At 37.4% G+C, this 15993-nt stretch overlaps 2 protein-coding genes across 3 annotated transcripts in view; both read right to left on the reverse strand.

Moving 5' to 3' along the window:
- The window catches only part of C5 (complement C5), a 106181-nt gene that overhangs the window by 60918 nt on the left and 29270 nt on the right, over positions 1-15993 (reverse strand). For both annotated transcript variants that reach the window (XM_032251481.1, XM_032251480.1), the window contains exons 13-20: positions 15038-15247; positions 14758-14907; positions 13633-13762; positions 12578-12640; positions 10958-11155; positions 3893-3983; positions 2510-2583; positions 1521-1660 (exon numbers count right to left, since the gene is read on the reverse strand). In XM_032251481.1, the coding sequence (XP_032107372.1) occupies positions 1521-1660; positions 2510-2583; positions 3893-3983; positions 10958-11155; positions 12578-12640; positions 13633-13762; positions 14758-14907; positions 15038-15247 (1056 nt within the window). The remainder of the gene's footprint in view (positions 1-1520; positions 1661-2509; positions 2584-3892; positions 3984-10957; positions 11156-12577; positions 12641-13632; positions 13763-14757; positions 14908-15037; positions 15248-15993) is intronic.
- LOC116532380 (40S ribosomal protein S27-like) lies at positions 10109-10458 on the reverse strand. Its single transcript, XM_032251483.1, has one exon. It carries the CDS (start codon positions 10429-10431, stop codon positions 10177-10179), a length of 255 nt encoding a protein of 84 aa, XP_032107374.1. The 5' UTR covers positions 10432-10458; the 3' UTR covers positions 10109-10176.

A 15993-nucleotide genomic window follows, 5' to 3' on the forward strand; every position in this document is an offset into this window, starting at 1 on the left:
AATATTTCATTTTCAATGTATGTAGATATTTTTGGTCATCAAAGTATGATGGTGATCAACAGAAAAGATTCAAGCATAAATATATAACAGGGAAGTAGAATGGAAATATGAATTCATTGACGAAAAGAAATGATACGTAATCTGTCGTTAAGAACTTATTTGAAGCAGGGAGCAGTGGCTCATGCCTGTAATCCCAATACTTTGGGAGGCTGAGGCAGGTGGGTCATTTGATGTCAGGAGTTCAAGACCAGTCTGGCCAACATGGTGAAACCTGTCTCTACTAAACATACAAAAATTAGCCAAGCATGGTGGCATGCGCCTGTAATCCCAGCTACTCAGGAGGCTGAGTCATGAGAATCGCTTGAACTGGGGAGGAGGAGGTTGCAGTGAGCCAAGATAGTGTCACTGCACTCCAGCCTGGGAGACAGAGTGAGACTCCACCTCAAAAAAAAAAAAAAAAAAAAAAAAGAGCTTATTTAAACATTTTAAAAATTGATTTCTATGGTATTTGGAGTCTGCTAATATAAGTTTGATGCAAGTTTTATTTTAAAATATCAATATTTAAATATATTAAAAGTAATAGATTGCCATCTTTTTAAAATATATGATAAAAATTTTAGATGCCAAATTTTAAAATGTGGTAGAGGGGTACATAGTTTTTCTGAAACAAGGGGATGTAAGCAAAATTTTAGGAAACCACTGAAATACTAATCTCTAAGAATAAAGTTAGCGTTTTTAAAAAATATAGCTAGAATTTTGGAACACATTGAATTCTCATGCAAAGTTTTGTGATGTTATTTTCAAGTCAAATCAGTCAGCCTATTATATAATTCTCTTTAGAAGTGTGCTGGCAAGAAGATAAATCGTGGGTCCAGTCATGGTTAGAATTGTATCCTGGAGTGAGAGAGGATCCAGGGAGTTGGCATAATTTTAGTCAGTGTGGTTTTAATGACAGCTTGTGAATTCTAACATGAACAAGGAGTAAAGTAAAAAGAGCAGAGGAGTAATGGACAATAAAAGGGACTGAGTCAATGGACTGGAGGTTTCAGTGATGCTACTGAACCAAAGGAGGTCGTCACTGGTTGGTGAGATGTGAGATGTCTGAAATCAAGATTTTAGAGAGGATGATAAGATCTATAAAGTGAAGTTGAGAATGAATGCTAAAATGGAGGAAAGGAAAGAGTTGTTAGAATCAAGGAGATCAAGGAACTCTGAGCATGGGCAAATAAAGGAAATAAATATGAATTCATCCTTCTCTGGACTTACACAGCACATTGATTATCTTAAGCAATTTATTCTTTCAACTGAAGTTACATAAATACCTACTTGCCCTTCCTCCTTTCTTCATCCTTTTAATTCATATCCCTACACATCTAGTACAATGCTCATTGTAATTGTTTGGTTTCTATTGCTGAACTGGGTTGAATTTTTACTTTTTTGTGTATGATAATTCCAATAACAGAATTCTCAGAAAACCAGAGAATGTTTCCCTCATTCCATAAATATTAATACCTACTTACCTGCATCCCAGTAGTCCTATAGTTGTAAACGGTCCCTTTCAACTGGACCTGTTCTCCTCGTACAACAGAATATGGTATATTCATTTCCAGGAAGACATCTTTGAACACCTTTGCCTTGAGAGTATCGGCAACACATATACCTTCAGCCCAAAGTGGAAGCAAAGTAGAATTACATTAGGAAATCCCTATAATGCTTTATTGGTATTAAAATTTCTCACACTTGATTTACTTCAAGGAAAAAAAGAATATTAGATCATATTTTTCTCTGTGCTCTCACCTCATGCCCTTGAATTTTCTATTCATTGATCTTAATTTCAATGATAATTAGTATTAACAGAAAACTTCATTTGTTCAATAAATATTTAATTCCATTTAAGGCATGAGAATGTTTATCACCTAAAGCACCAAATCTTTTTAGATATTCATTATTGGTTCCATTTTTAATGGGTATAAAATTTTAATTGTGGAAACCAAGATTTTAAAACAAAAGTAGCAAACAAACAAACAAAACCATCCCTGAAGTTATTTAGAAAGCATCTGTACTTAATCATCACAAAGATCAGCCCAAGAGAGGTCATTTATTTGTTTCTAACTTTACACGAAATCCCAGTCAGTAAAAAAAGTGAAGGAAAATAAAGACTTGAGGCTGAGTGCAGTGGCTCAAGCTGTAATTCCAACACTTTGGAAGGTGGAGATGGGAAGATTGCTTGAAACCAGGAGTTTAAGACCAGCCTGGACAACATAGTGAGACTCCTTCTTCATTTACAAAAAAGAAAAAAAAGGGGGAAAAGAAAAGAGGAGCAAAAGGAGAAATCAGTATGTTCAAAGATATGGATATATTCAAGTCTTTTGGTAATACATAAAAAATATATATTTTTTAAAAATTGCTACCATTTAAGTCCTGGGTAAACTAAATATATAACAATAGAGAATTACATCTTGCTAATGAAATTATTCTTTAAATGCATATATAACTTAAGCCTGCTTACCACTATCTGAAATGCCAACACCTTGAATTTCCCACGTAGTTAGAGAATCAGGTAGGGCAAACTGCAACTGTTTTCTGGAAGTTAAAATGTTGATATTTAAATACAGTAGAATATTGATTAACCCAACTTGAGAGAGACATCCATTAACAGAATTTTTGCTTCAAACTACTTTAGAAGAAAGAAAAAAAATCACAAGATGAAATCACATCAGGTATTAAGGAAAATCTCATGAAGAAAAAAAATTCAGTAACTCTGGTATATATTGCATGTTTTTAGACATTTCATCTCTGTGATGAGAATTCAAGTTCAGAAAGATGCCTATGAAACATTGCAAAATCCAAGCATTAAAACGAAGAGAAAACTATGTTCATTGGCAGTATATTCTAAAATAGGGAAGCACAGTGATGCATGTTAGCACTGCTCAAAACAAAGCTGACATAACTAAAAACTTCTGATTATAATTAAGCTTGTATATTTATTTACAGCTGTTGTCTACCAACTTTGTATCAGGTATAGTGCTGAGTACCAAGTAAACAGCACTGAAAAGGTATAGTCACACTCTCAGGCAGTTTACAATCTAGTGGAAGAAACACTTAAGTAACTAAACTACACTGCACTGTAATAATTGTACCAATAAGGCATTATAAGAGTTCAGAGGCAGTGTGCATTCATTCAACACATAAACAGTAATCTGAATTTAGTTCACACCCTCAAAGTATTTACATTTTAATTAATCCAATCACTGGTAGGGTGGGGAGAGTGGCCAGAAGGTTTACTAGAGGACATACTAGCTAATGAATAGTGTCAGATGAAATGGACACCAATTGTGTGGAAGAAAGATTAGAAAAGACAAGGGTAGAAACAAGGAGATGCCTGAGGAGACACCTGCAGGGCTCTGAAGGCATTCCTTGCCTTCTCATTGGAAAACCAGTGCTTTAAGTGCACCTAAGAGTGTGGCTTGAGAACTCAGTACATCACTGTTTTCAGTGGTATAAAGGAAGTGTTTTTCTTAAAACATGTTGAATAAAAAACTTGAAAAGAACCTTTATTCTTGCTTATCAATGTTTGTTTTATAGTACAAGATATTTTAGGATAAAAATAGCGGCTTAATATAGTGTATAGTGCATAGTTGTGTGTACTAAATGCATACTGAAGTGAAATGAAATTAAGTGGAATAGTACCCTTCTTCATTCTGCCCTGGAGCCAATCACCGGTGCAATGTACATTAAAAAAAGCAAAGCAAAACAACACAAAATCTTATCAAATTGCAGGATCATCTTAATTCTTTAGCAAGCTATTGGGAAATGGGTAGTTTCCAGATTTTTGGCATAATACTTGCATTATCCACATTTATTTCAAGGACACATGAAAGAAGTTGAATACCTTCTGGGAACATGATGAACTTCCCATAACCAACTTTCTGGAAAATAACTTCGAATTTCTGGCTTGCTTACTGGCAACAGCATCTTCATGTCTGGGCAAAAAAATCATATTTAATTATGAAAAAACAATATAAATTCTACGTATAGCTGAACTTTAAAATATGGGCATTAATCTATAACTTAAGCATTTTCTTATAGGTAAATAAAATATTTTGTTTAATGCTTTCAAAATAGAACCATAGATAGGGTGCACTGGCTCATGCCGATAATCTCAGCACTTTGGGAGGCCAAGGTGGGCAGATCACCTGAGGTCAGGAATTCGAGACCAGGTTGGCCAACCTAGTGAAATCCTGTCTCCACTAAAAACACAAATATTAGCTGGGCATGGTGGCGGGTGCCTGTAGTCCCAACTACTCAGTAGGCTGAGGCATGATAATCACTTTAACCTGGAAGTAGAGGTTGCAGTGAGCCGAGATTACACCACTGCGCTCCTGCCTGGGTGACAAAGTGAGACTCTGTCTCAAAAAAACAAAAACAAAAACAAAAACAAAACTATAAAAGCTTAGGATTTGTCCACTAATAGCATTGGCAAAACAAAGTATCAAAATATCTTTAATGATTTGTTTCTTAAATTGCTAAATGTTTAGTGTTCCTGAGATTATATAAGATATTGATCAATCTATAAAGTTATTTGCACTTATATAATTGTAATAATTGTGTTTATATTGGAATAAAGAGAAGCTTTATATGACACTCTGCCTTCCTTAACTTGCTAATTTGTTTATATTTATTTGAATAAAAATGGACAGAACTTCTGTTTTTATCTAAGACGCATTAATAGAAAACTAAACATGATATACAAAACAACAGTTTTCAGACATTAGAGCATAAGCAGGACTGTGATCTCTGAGAGAAGGGAAACAATTAGGTGAAACCTAAAATTGTCCCAGCTTACTGCCTAGAGGCAGTTTACAGACTAGGGCAGGGAAAGGAATCCAAGCAGAGCCTGATGATTTTGAAGACTTGTGGCAGCACAGATGGGAGTTTTCCAAGGCCAAGTTGTCTGGAATGAGGGGCAGAGTTCCAGGGAGGAAGGGGCTGCAGAGAGAGACTTCTATCCAGCTGAAGCCAAGCCAGATGATTACTGGACCCCTTCCTGACACCTCACACTAAAATTAACTCCAGATGGATTAAAGACTTAAACATAAGACCTAATACCATAAAAACCCTAGAAGAAAACCTAAGCAAAACCATTCAGGACATAGGCATAGGCAAGGACTTCATGACTAAAACACCAAAAACATTGGCAACAAAAGCCAAAATATACAAATGGGACTTAATTAAACTCCAGAGCTGCTGTAGAGCAAAAGGAACAATCATTAGAGTGAACCAGCAACCAACAGAATGGGAAAAAATTCTTGCACTCTACCCATCTGACAAAGGGCTAATATCCAGAATCTACAAATAACTAAAACAGATATACAAGAAAAAAAACAAACAAACCCATCCAAAAGTGGACGAAGGATATGAACAGACACTTTTCAAAAGAAGACATATATGAGGCCAACAAACATAAGAAAAAATGCTCATCATCACTGATTATTAGAGAAATGCAAATCAAAACCACATCAAGATACCACCTCATGCCAGCTAGAATGGCAATCATTAAAAAATCTGGAGACAACAGATGCTGGAGAGGATGTGGAGAAATAGAAACTTTTACACTGTTGGTGGGAGTATAAACTAGTTTAACCATTGTGGAAGACAGTGTGGTGCTTCCTCAAGGACCCAGAAATAGAAATTCCATTTGACCCAGCAATCCCATTACTGGGTATATACCCAAAGGATTACAAGACCTGGAACCAACACAAATGCCCATGGATGATAGACTGGACAAGGAAAATGTGGCACATATACACCATGGAATACTATGCAACCATAAAAAATGATGAGTTTGTGTCCTCTGTAGGGACATGGATGAATCTGGAAACCATAGTTCTCAGCAAACTGACACAAGAACAGAAAATCAAACACCGCATGTTCTCACTCATAGGTGGGTGATGAACAATGAGAACATATGGACACAAGAAGGGGAGCATCACACACTGGAGTCTGTTGTCGGGGGGCCAAGGGAGGGACAGTGAGGGGTTGGGGAGGTCAGGGAGGGATAACATGGGGAGAAATGCTAGATGTAGGTGACGGGGGATGGAGGCAGCAAACCACATTGCCATGTGTGTACCTATGCAACAATCCTGCATGATCTGCACATGTACCCCAGAACCTAAAGTACAATTTTAAAAAAATGAAACAATATATGAGACGGCAGAGCAAGACGGCTGAATAGAAGCCTATACCATTTGCCTTTCCTGTTGGTACCCTAGATTTTAATAACTAACTACACACAAGAAGCACCATCATGAGAATTAAAAATCAGGTAAGCAATCACAGTACCTGGTTTTGACTTTACATCACTGAAAGAGACATTGAAGAGGGCAGGAAAGATAGTCTTTAAGCACTGATGCCACTCCTCCCCCATCCCCTAGCAGTGGCTGTGCAGTGTGGAGAACCTATATATTGGGAAAGCAAGAGTAGAGTGATTCTGTGGTTTTACACTGAACTCAGTGCTGCATTGTCACAGTGGAAAGCAGAACCAGGCCGTACTCAGCTGATGTCTGCCCATGGAGGGAACATTTGGACTGGCCCTAGCCAGAGGGGGATCGCCCATCCCGGTGGTTGGAGCTTGAGTTTCAGCCAGCCTCCCCATCATGGGCTGGAGTGTTCTGGGGCTCTAGGTGAATTTGAGGGGCAGTCTAGGCCACAAGGACTGCAATTTCTAGGCAAGTCCTAGTGCACTGGAAGTCCTAGCCAGAACCATTAGACAAGAGAAGGAAATAAAAGTCATTCAAACTAGAAAGGAAGAAGTCAAATGATCCTTGTATGCATATATCTGGAAAAACCTGAAGACTCCACACACACACAAAAAAAACTATTAGAACTACTAAATGAATTCTGTAAATTTGCAGGATACAAAATCAATATACAAAAATCAGTAGCATTTCTATACGTCAATAGTGAACAATGTGAAAAAGAAATTTTAAAAGTAACCTCATTTACAATAGACACAAATAAAATTAAACACCTAGGAACCAACTTAACCAAAGAAGTGAAAGATTTCTACAATGAAAACTATAAAACACCAGTGAAAGAAATTCAAGAGGATACACAAAAAATAAATTTATTCCATATTCATGGATTGGAAGAATCAATATTGTTAAAATGTCCATACTACCCAAAGCAATCTCAATTCAATGCAATCTCTATGAAAATACCAATAACATTCTTCACAGAAATAGAAAAAAAATCCTAAAATTCATATGAAACTACAAAAGACCAGAATAGCCAAAGCAATTCCGAGCAAAAAGAAAAAAACCTGGAGGAATCACATTACCTAACTTCAAATCATACTATAGAGCTATAGTAACAAAAACAGCATGATACTGGCATAAAAGCTGACATATAGACCTGTGGAACAGAATAGAGAACCCAGAAACAAATCCATACACCCACAGTGAACTCATTTTTTGACAAAGGTGACAGGAACATACATTGGAGAAAGGACAGACTCTTCAATTAATGGTGCTGGGAAAACTGGATATCCATATGCGGAAGAATGAAATGTGACCCTTATCTCTCTCCATATACAAAACTCAAATAAAAATCGATTAACAAATTAACTCTAAGACCTCAAACTATAAAACTGCTACAGGAAACCAATGGGAAAACACTCCAGGACTTTGGTAGGGCCAAAAGTTTCTTGAATAATAAATACCCCACTAGCACAGACAACCAAAGCCAAAATGGACAAATGGGATCACATCAAGTTAAAGAGCTTCTGTACAGCAAAGGAAACAATAAATAAAGGAGACAACCCATAGAATGGGAGAAAATATTTGCAACTACCCATCTGACAAGAGATTAATAACCAGAATATATTAAAAGTTCAAACAACCCTACAGGAAAAAATGTAATAATCCCATTTAAAAATGAGCAAAAGATTTGAATAGACATTTCTCTAAAGAAGACATACAAATGGCAAGAAGCCATGTGAAAAGGTGCTCAACATCAGTAGTCACCAGAGAAATGCAATCAAAATGACAATGAAATATCATCTCATCTCAGTTAAAATGGCTTTTATTCAAAAGACAAGCAACAACAAATGCTGGAGGGGATATGGAGAAAAGGGAACCCTTGTACACTGTTGGTGGGACTATAAATTACTATACTATGGAGAACAGTTTGGAGTTTCTTCAAAAAACAAAGAACAGACCTACCATATGATCTGGCAATCCTACTGCTGGGTATATACCCAAAAGAAAGAAAATCAGTACTTTGAAGCCATATCTGCACTCCCATGTTTGTTGCAGCACTGTTAAAAATAGTCAGGATTTGGAAGCAACCAAATGTCCACCAACAGATGAATGGATAAAGAAAATGTGGCCACACTCAGCCGTAAAAAGAATGAGATCCTGTCATTTGCAACAATATGGATGGACTGGAGGTCATTATGTTAAGTGAAGTAAGTTAGGCACAGAAAGACAAAATTTGCATGTTCTCACTTATTTGTAGGTGCTAAAAATCAAAACAATTTAACTCAGAGAGATAGAGACTAGAAGGCTGGGAAAGGTAGCAGGAGGATGTGGGGGATGTGGGATGGTTTATGGGTACAAAAAATAGAAAGAATAAGACTTAGTACTTGATAGCACAACAGGATAACCATAGTCAATAATAATTTCATTGTACATTTAAAAATAACTAAAAGAGTATAATTAGATTGTTTATAATACAAAGGAGGAATACCTCAAGGGATACCCCATTTTCCATGATGTGACTATTGCTTATTGCATGCCTGTATCAAAGTAACTCATGTACTTCACAAATATACATACCTATTGTTTACTCACAAAAATTTAAAAATTTAAAAAAAAATTTAAGAGAAAAAAAAGGCAAGTCCTCTTTCCAAAAAGAAAACCAACATATGGACTAGATTGTTTATTAAAATTCTGCTTATCATAAGCAAATATTATTAGCCAGGCATGGTGGCAGGTGCCTGTAATCCTAGCTACTTCGGAGGCTGAGGCAGGAGAATCTCTTGAACCTGGGAGGTGGACGTTGCAGTGAGCTGAGACAGTGCCACTGCAACAAGAATGAAACTTCATCTCTCAATACAAAAACAAACAAACAAACAAATATTGGAAAACAATCTGAATCTCATACATCGTACATCTCAATGAATATATTTCTACAAACATAAATTTTATGGCCATTTACCAAAATGATGGTTATAAGATATTGCTTAACAATATGGTTGTGTTCTGAGAAATGTGTTGTTAGGTGATTTTGTTGTTGTGAACATCATAGAGTGTACTTACACTAATCTAGATGGTATAACTTTCTACACATCTAGACTATATAGTATAGCCTATTACTCCTAGGCTACAAACCTATACAGCATGTTACTGACTGAATACTGCAGACAACTGTAGTGCAATGGTACGCATTTGTGTATCTAAACATATCTAAACACAGAAAAGGTACAGCAAAAATATGGTATTATAATCCTCTAGGACCACTGTCACATATGTGGTCCATCATTGATGAAAATGTCATTACGTGGCACACATATGTATAAAACAGAAGCTGTCATTTTGCTTTTGTTTGTTTAGTTAAGACTATATATAGGCCAGGCGCAGAGGCTCATGCCTGTAATCCCAGGACTTTGGGAGGCTGAGGCAGGCAGATCACCTGAGGTCAGGAGTTTGAGACCAGCCTGGCCAATATGGTGAAACCCTGTCTCTAATAAAAATACAAAAATTAGCCAGGTGTGGTGGTGGGCGTCTTTAATCCCAGCTACTTGGGAGGCTGGGGCAGGAGAATCGTTTGAACCTGGGAGGCAGAGGTTGCAGTGAGCCAAGGTTGTACCACTGCACTTCAGCCTGGGTGACAGAGCCAAATTCCATCTCAAAAAAAAAAAAAAAAAAAGACTATATATAAAGTCCTAAAAGTTCTGAAAGCATATTAATGAGAATTCTATAAATTCTGGAAACATGTATTGTGGTTGAAACTGAAATAACACATCAACTTTTATCTAAGTACACTTAACATTAGGCTAGATTTAGAAATCTTCTCCTATGTTTTGTCAATGTAGGTATAGACAGAATTTTTTTTTTTTTTATCCAAAATGTGTTTATTGAGATGGTTTCCCACTCATCTTGATTCAGAGTGCTTTTAGTGCTGCTTCCTCCTGAAAGAACATCCTTCTGTAAGCCTTGCTTTTCCTCCTGTAGGCTGGCAGAGGACAGTGGAGCAGCCAACACACAAAACTACCGTTTGTGCATGGCTGAAGACCGTGGTGATTTTATAGCATCCTGGGCATTTCACATCCATGAAGTAGGAATTGGGGCTCTGCACCAGGCGTTTCTTCTTGTGTTTCCTCTTCTCCTGTTCTGGAGAGGGATGAAGGAGATCCTTTGCGAGAGGCATGTTCTCGTGTGTAGGTCGTCACCGCCGGAAAGGACTTTTTTTTTTTTTTTTAAGGTGGGGTTTCACCATGTTGGTCAGGCTGGTCTTGAACTCCCCACCTCAGATGATCTGCCCGCCTTGGCCTCCAAAGTGCTTGGATTACAGGCATGAGACACCACGCCCGGCCATAGGCAGAATTTTTAACGGTTGTAATATCACAGAAGCATAGAATTGTAGAACTCACAGGTATATTGGAGAGGATCTGGCTAAAGCTCCTTGCTTGAGGCTCAGAGAAGATAATCATTCAAGTTTATGGGATGACTTGGTTTTAAGGTTATGCCAGGTCTTAACTCTGGCCTAGTGTACTCTGCTCTGTACTATACCTCTTCTGATGCCCAAAAATGATTTTTTTTCTTATGGACATTTACAAGTTATCTTTTCTACTTTCAATTCTAAATAGATCATGAAAACTGCCTTTCTTAGAAGCATCAAATTACACAAAATTCCCCATATTGAGCAGAATTCTGATAGAAAACGTCATACTTACCTAGCCTTCCCAATTGCATGTGCTTATGAGAGCTATTAGCACGGTGCTGGGTTGCCTCGACACAACATTCGGTGAAAGCTTTGACGCATCTTGGGCCTACGGTAATCCGTGCAGCTCGCTGCTCACAGGTTTCGTCATAGTTAGCACGGGCTCCATGGTAACAACATTTCTTCACTACTGAATTTTTGTATTTAGCAGCTGAAATGGTAATAATGCAAGTGCCATTGATCACGCAGAGTCATAACATCCCAGGCTTAGAAGGAATCTCAGGGGATATCTGGTTTCTATTGCTATATGATCCCCATACCCACAATAGTCATGGCTAGATGACTGTCCAGACTTCCCTTCAAACTATTCTAAGAATGGAGAGAATGTGACCTTACCAAATGGTCCATTCCAGCTCACACTAAATGGTTAAAGGGTTTCCTGCAACCAAGCTAAATACTCTTTTTTTTAATTTTTTCAGATGGAGTCTTGCTGTTTCCCAGGCTGGAGTGCAGTGGCGTGATCTCAACTCACTGCAACCTCCACCTTCCCGGTTCATGCAATTCTCTTGCCTCAGCCTCCCGTGTAGCTGGGATTACAGGCGCACGCCAACACGCCAGGCTAATTTTTGTATGTTTAGTGGAGATGGAGTTTCACCATATAGGCCAGGCTGATCTCAAACTCCTGACCTCGTAATCCGCCCACTTCAGCCTCCCAAAGTGCTGGGATTACAGGCGTGAGCCACCACGCCCAGCAGATACTAACTCTTGAAACTGGCACTTTGGATTCTGCTGAAAATAAGCAGAAAAATATAGACAAAGAATATAATATTTTTAATAAAATAAGTTAAATATCCAAGAAGCCTTCAAATATTTGAAGATGGCTACATCACTATACAGATATTTCCTTCTTCAAGCTGAATATCTTATTTTTCAGCAACGTCTTACCTAACATGGTTTGTGGACTTTACTAGCAGCATCATCCTTCATTGTAAGTGCTCAGGTTAGTCAGTGTCTCTCTTTACATATCATTAGATCTTAGAATAAACGTTAGAATTAAAATAACTCATATACAAATGAAATAAATTATTATATTATTATAAACATGATATAGTTGAAGGCAATTTGCTGACTCCCAATTTGATATTCTTTCTACCGTAACATGGTCAATATCATAACCATTTAAATAATTATTTTAAAATAATTCCCACAAGATGTATCTTCAAAGAATAATGCTACTAACAGTTAAATGTATGAAATAGAACTAATGGACTTCTAGGTATGTCCCCAAAACTGTCAAATCATAGATTTTGTCAGAATAAAATGGAAGAATATTATTTTAATTGCTAGATTAAGTTTTTAGAGAGAAAATATTTATGACAAATAAAAGCTAATATTTTGGGTTTTAGAGCTAGAAGTAATGAAGACCTATTTCCTTAGGTTAAGGCTATGGTAAATGAACTACTAGATTTTATTTGGATTACTCTTTCTGAGAGAGATGAGCTAGACCTCCATATATATCTTTCTTTTTATCCATTCTATTTCAATTAGGGGAATTTATATAACATTTAATTTTGTCCAGTTTTTGAATGATATGACCATAACCTTTTTTACAATCACATGAATCTAAGAGTACCTATTTCCTCTATCTTCTTTTGCAGCATCCTTCTTGGCCTGAGAATTTCTTTACAAGGTGCATCTGGTTTAAAAAGAGAGAGAGAAAGAGAAAGAAAGAAAAAGAATAAAAAGTAGTTAACATCTCAAAAAAAATTTCAGGAAACTAAGTATTTAAAACATTCATAAGTCATTAATTAACAAATACTGAGAGGCTGCTTTGGATTAGGAACTGTGCACCATACTTCTTAATATGACTTGTTTTATCTTAGTAGAGTTCATGATCTAGTGTCATATCATTTGACTTGTTTTATCTGAATTTGGTTTTGAATCCTGCAGTCTTTCTAGTCCACTGATTCCAGAGAAATACCTAAGCATTTAGAATGACTGATGCTTTTGCTGGGTATGCCATTTTTTATTATTTGCTCTTTGTGTTATAGTATTACAAATATAAGTATGAATATCATAGTATCAAACATAATTATGAGTAATTTTAAAACCATAGAAAGAAGATGATTAAGATGTGGTTACTATCCTTAAAGAGTTCCCTATGCAGTAGGTGAGACAGGACTTATAACTACATGTAACAATGTGCAATGACACAGTGCTGTTCTATTACTTGTAAATAGATCTAGTCCCTGCAATAGACTCCCTATTAAAGGAGGAGGGAATGATAAATTCTAAGTTGGGAAGAGGTCTCACAGAGGGGTTGATTCTTACATTTGCTTCTCCAAGCTAATGAAGGGGAAAGCAATCCAAATAAATAAAGGCCCAAAGGTGTAAAATAGCAACTCAAGAACTCTACTTGGTTCTGTAGAGCATAAACATAACATAAGGCACAGCAGGGTAAAAGCTAGTTGGAGAGAGCCAAGGAGAAGATCATGGAAGGCTTTGAATACTACACTAAAGAATTTGTACTTTATCTTGAAGGTCAGTGAAACACTTTATACAGGTGAGTTATGCAGTTTTGGCATTCTAAGATCAGAGTAGAGAATATTCTGAAATAGGGACAAAAATGAGATCTGGGAGGCAAATGATCAATGTGATTTTCAGTAATAAATGTGCTGAGCGTTATACCATTTTCTTGGGAGTCATCTGCATTTGCATTAGTGAGGAAGGTAAGTCCAGCTAGGTGGAACACGTCTGCATTGTTGAGGCCACCACCTGCCCCACAGCCCAGATCACTCTTCTCTAAATATTGAAATACCTGTCCAGAAAGGCAAAATGTTGAGCCTATTGAGATGTATACATCATTCCTCTAAAGAACTAAAAGGTACTAGTTGTTACATGGTTATCACAAACCAGTGAAATACACAGATGGTATTTTTTAAATGTTCAAAGACAAAATTTCTCAACTTTGTTTCTAAACTTGTCCTTTTGTATTTATAAATACATACCTATACAAAATTAAATCAAGAACTAAGTCTTAGACAAATAGCTTAGAAACTGACCTACAGTGTTTCGTACATAGAATGAATGCTGCAATCAGTATAACATTCCAAATAAATAAATAATTTGGTATGAATGCATGAAGGACTGGATTAACAATGAAATTAATTTTAAGTTGCTTAAAAAGCACAACTTTGTGCATTTTGGTAGGGAGGTCTCTAGGTTCTAAATGGGTGAGGACTTGTTTGGGTAGGCTTATTCGTTTTAATTTTGACCCCAAATGTTCTTTTCTCACCAAATATTTTTTAATTTTACAGTTTCTCAGTCCTTCCTTCCTTCCTTATTCAAAGAAATTCAAGCCTAGAAAAAAATAGCTGAACATAATTAAGATAAATGGTAACTTATGAGAATTGAATGATTTTGAAATTCTTCTGTGCCATGAATTTCAATGAGAGTTTAAAAAAAATCCAAATGTTACCTATCCAGTTCTTTTCGGTGCTGCTACTAGCTAGTATAACCACCATCACCACCCTACCTTAAACCTCCAAAGTATTCTGATAGTAATTTTTCCTCCACTGAATGTATTGATGCCATGATCATATATTCTTAAAGTGCTTACATTTACATTTGAAAAACAGGAGAGGATTGACCTGTGCTTTGGGAGCTAACATGAGGATGGCTTACCTTCCTAAAAGCAAGTACGATGTGTAGGTAATAGAAAAGCAGGCCTAGTCTTCCCTTAGTTCTTCCCCCATATCCTAGCCTGATTGCCACACTACATGCAGCACTGCAGTGAGACATGCATTACTTAACTTTTTCCAAGGGCTTTTTGGCTATTCTTTGGACTCCATACACAGCACTGTCCACTGCTGTTAATGCCACCCAGGAATCCATCCTAGTTTGCATATCAAGAGACACAGTTTGGCCTGGAGAATATGCATCTGAATCAGGAGACAGATGAACCTAAAAGTTCATTTGAAAAAAAAAAAAAAGATTATTTGTATGAGACAAGACTTTTCAAAGGCAGCTAAGACTTTGGCAGCCTCCTTCACTGAAAAGAAAATTCATTTGTGGCTTATAATTTGTGGCTTACCTGGAGCTGGTTGCCACATTTTTCTTCAATATTTAACCAGACTGAGTCAGACACTAATTCTGCTGTCTGCTCTCCTGTGACGATGTAATAGACCAGGAGTCGGGATGAAGGAACCATGTTCTGTGTAACTGGAATGTTTATACTTTGATAAGATGCATCTGAAAATTTCTCCCTCGTGCCAAAGTATATGATTTTGCCCTTGGATAAAATCTAAAAAGAAACAGCAGCAGCAACAATAAGTAAAAAACAAACGAAAACAAAACCTGTGCTTTAGGATGGAGCCTAGAGCTGGAGCAGAAATTATGTTAAGGAAAAATAAAGTTAGGCCAGGCGCAGTGGCTCACACCTGTAATCCTAGCACTTTGGGAGGCCAAGGTGGGCAGATCACTTGAGGCCAGGAGTTCGAAGCCAGCCTGGCCAACATAGCAAAACCCCATCTCTACTAAAAATACAAAAGTTAGCCAGGTGTGGTGGTGCACACCTGTAATCACAGCTACTTGGGAGGCTGAGGCTGGAGAATTGCTGAAGCCCAAGAGGTGGAGGTTGCAGTGAGTCAAGATCATGCCATTGCACATCATCCTGGGTAACAGAGCAAGACTCTGTCTCAGACAAACAAACAAAAACCAATTTTGGCTGGGTGCAGTGGCTTACGCCTATAATCCCAGCACTTTGGGAGGCCAAGGCCGGTGAATCACCTGAGGTCAGGAGTTTGAGGCCACCCTGGCCAACATGGTGAAACCCCATCTCTATTAAAAATACAAAAATTAACCTGGTGTGGTGGTGGGTGCCTGTACTCTCAGCTACTCTGGAGGCTGAGGCAGGATAATTACTTGAACCAGGGAGGTGGAGGTTGTAGTGAGACAAGATGGTGCCACTGCACTCCAGCCTGGATGATAGAGTGAGAACCCACTAAACAAAGGGAAGGGAAGAAGGGAAGGGGAGGGGAGGGGGGAAGG

The sequence above is a fragment of the Sapajus apella genome, unplaced genomic scaffold, assembly GCF_009761245.1.
Source record: "Sapajus apella isolate SASKATOON/1434 unplaced genomic scaffold, GSC_monkey_1.0 scaffold76, whole genome shotgun sequence".
Classification (NCBI taxonomy): domain Eukaryota; kingdom Metazoa; phylum Chordata; class Mammalia; order Primates; family Cebidae; genus Sapajus; species Sapajus apella.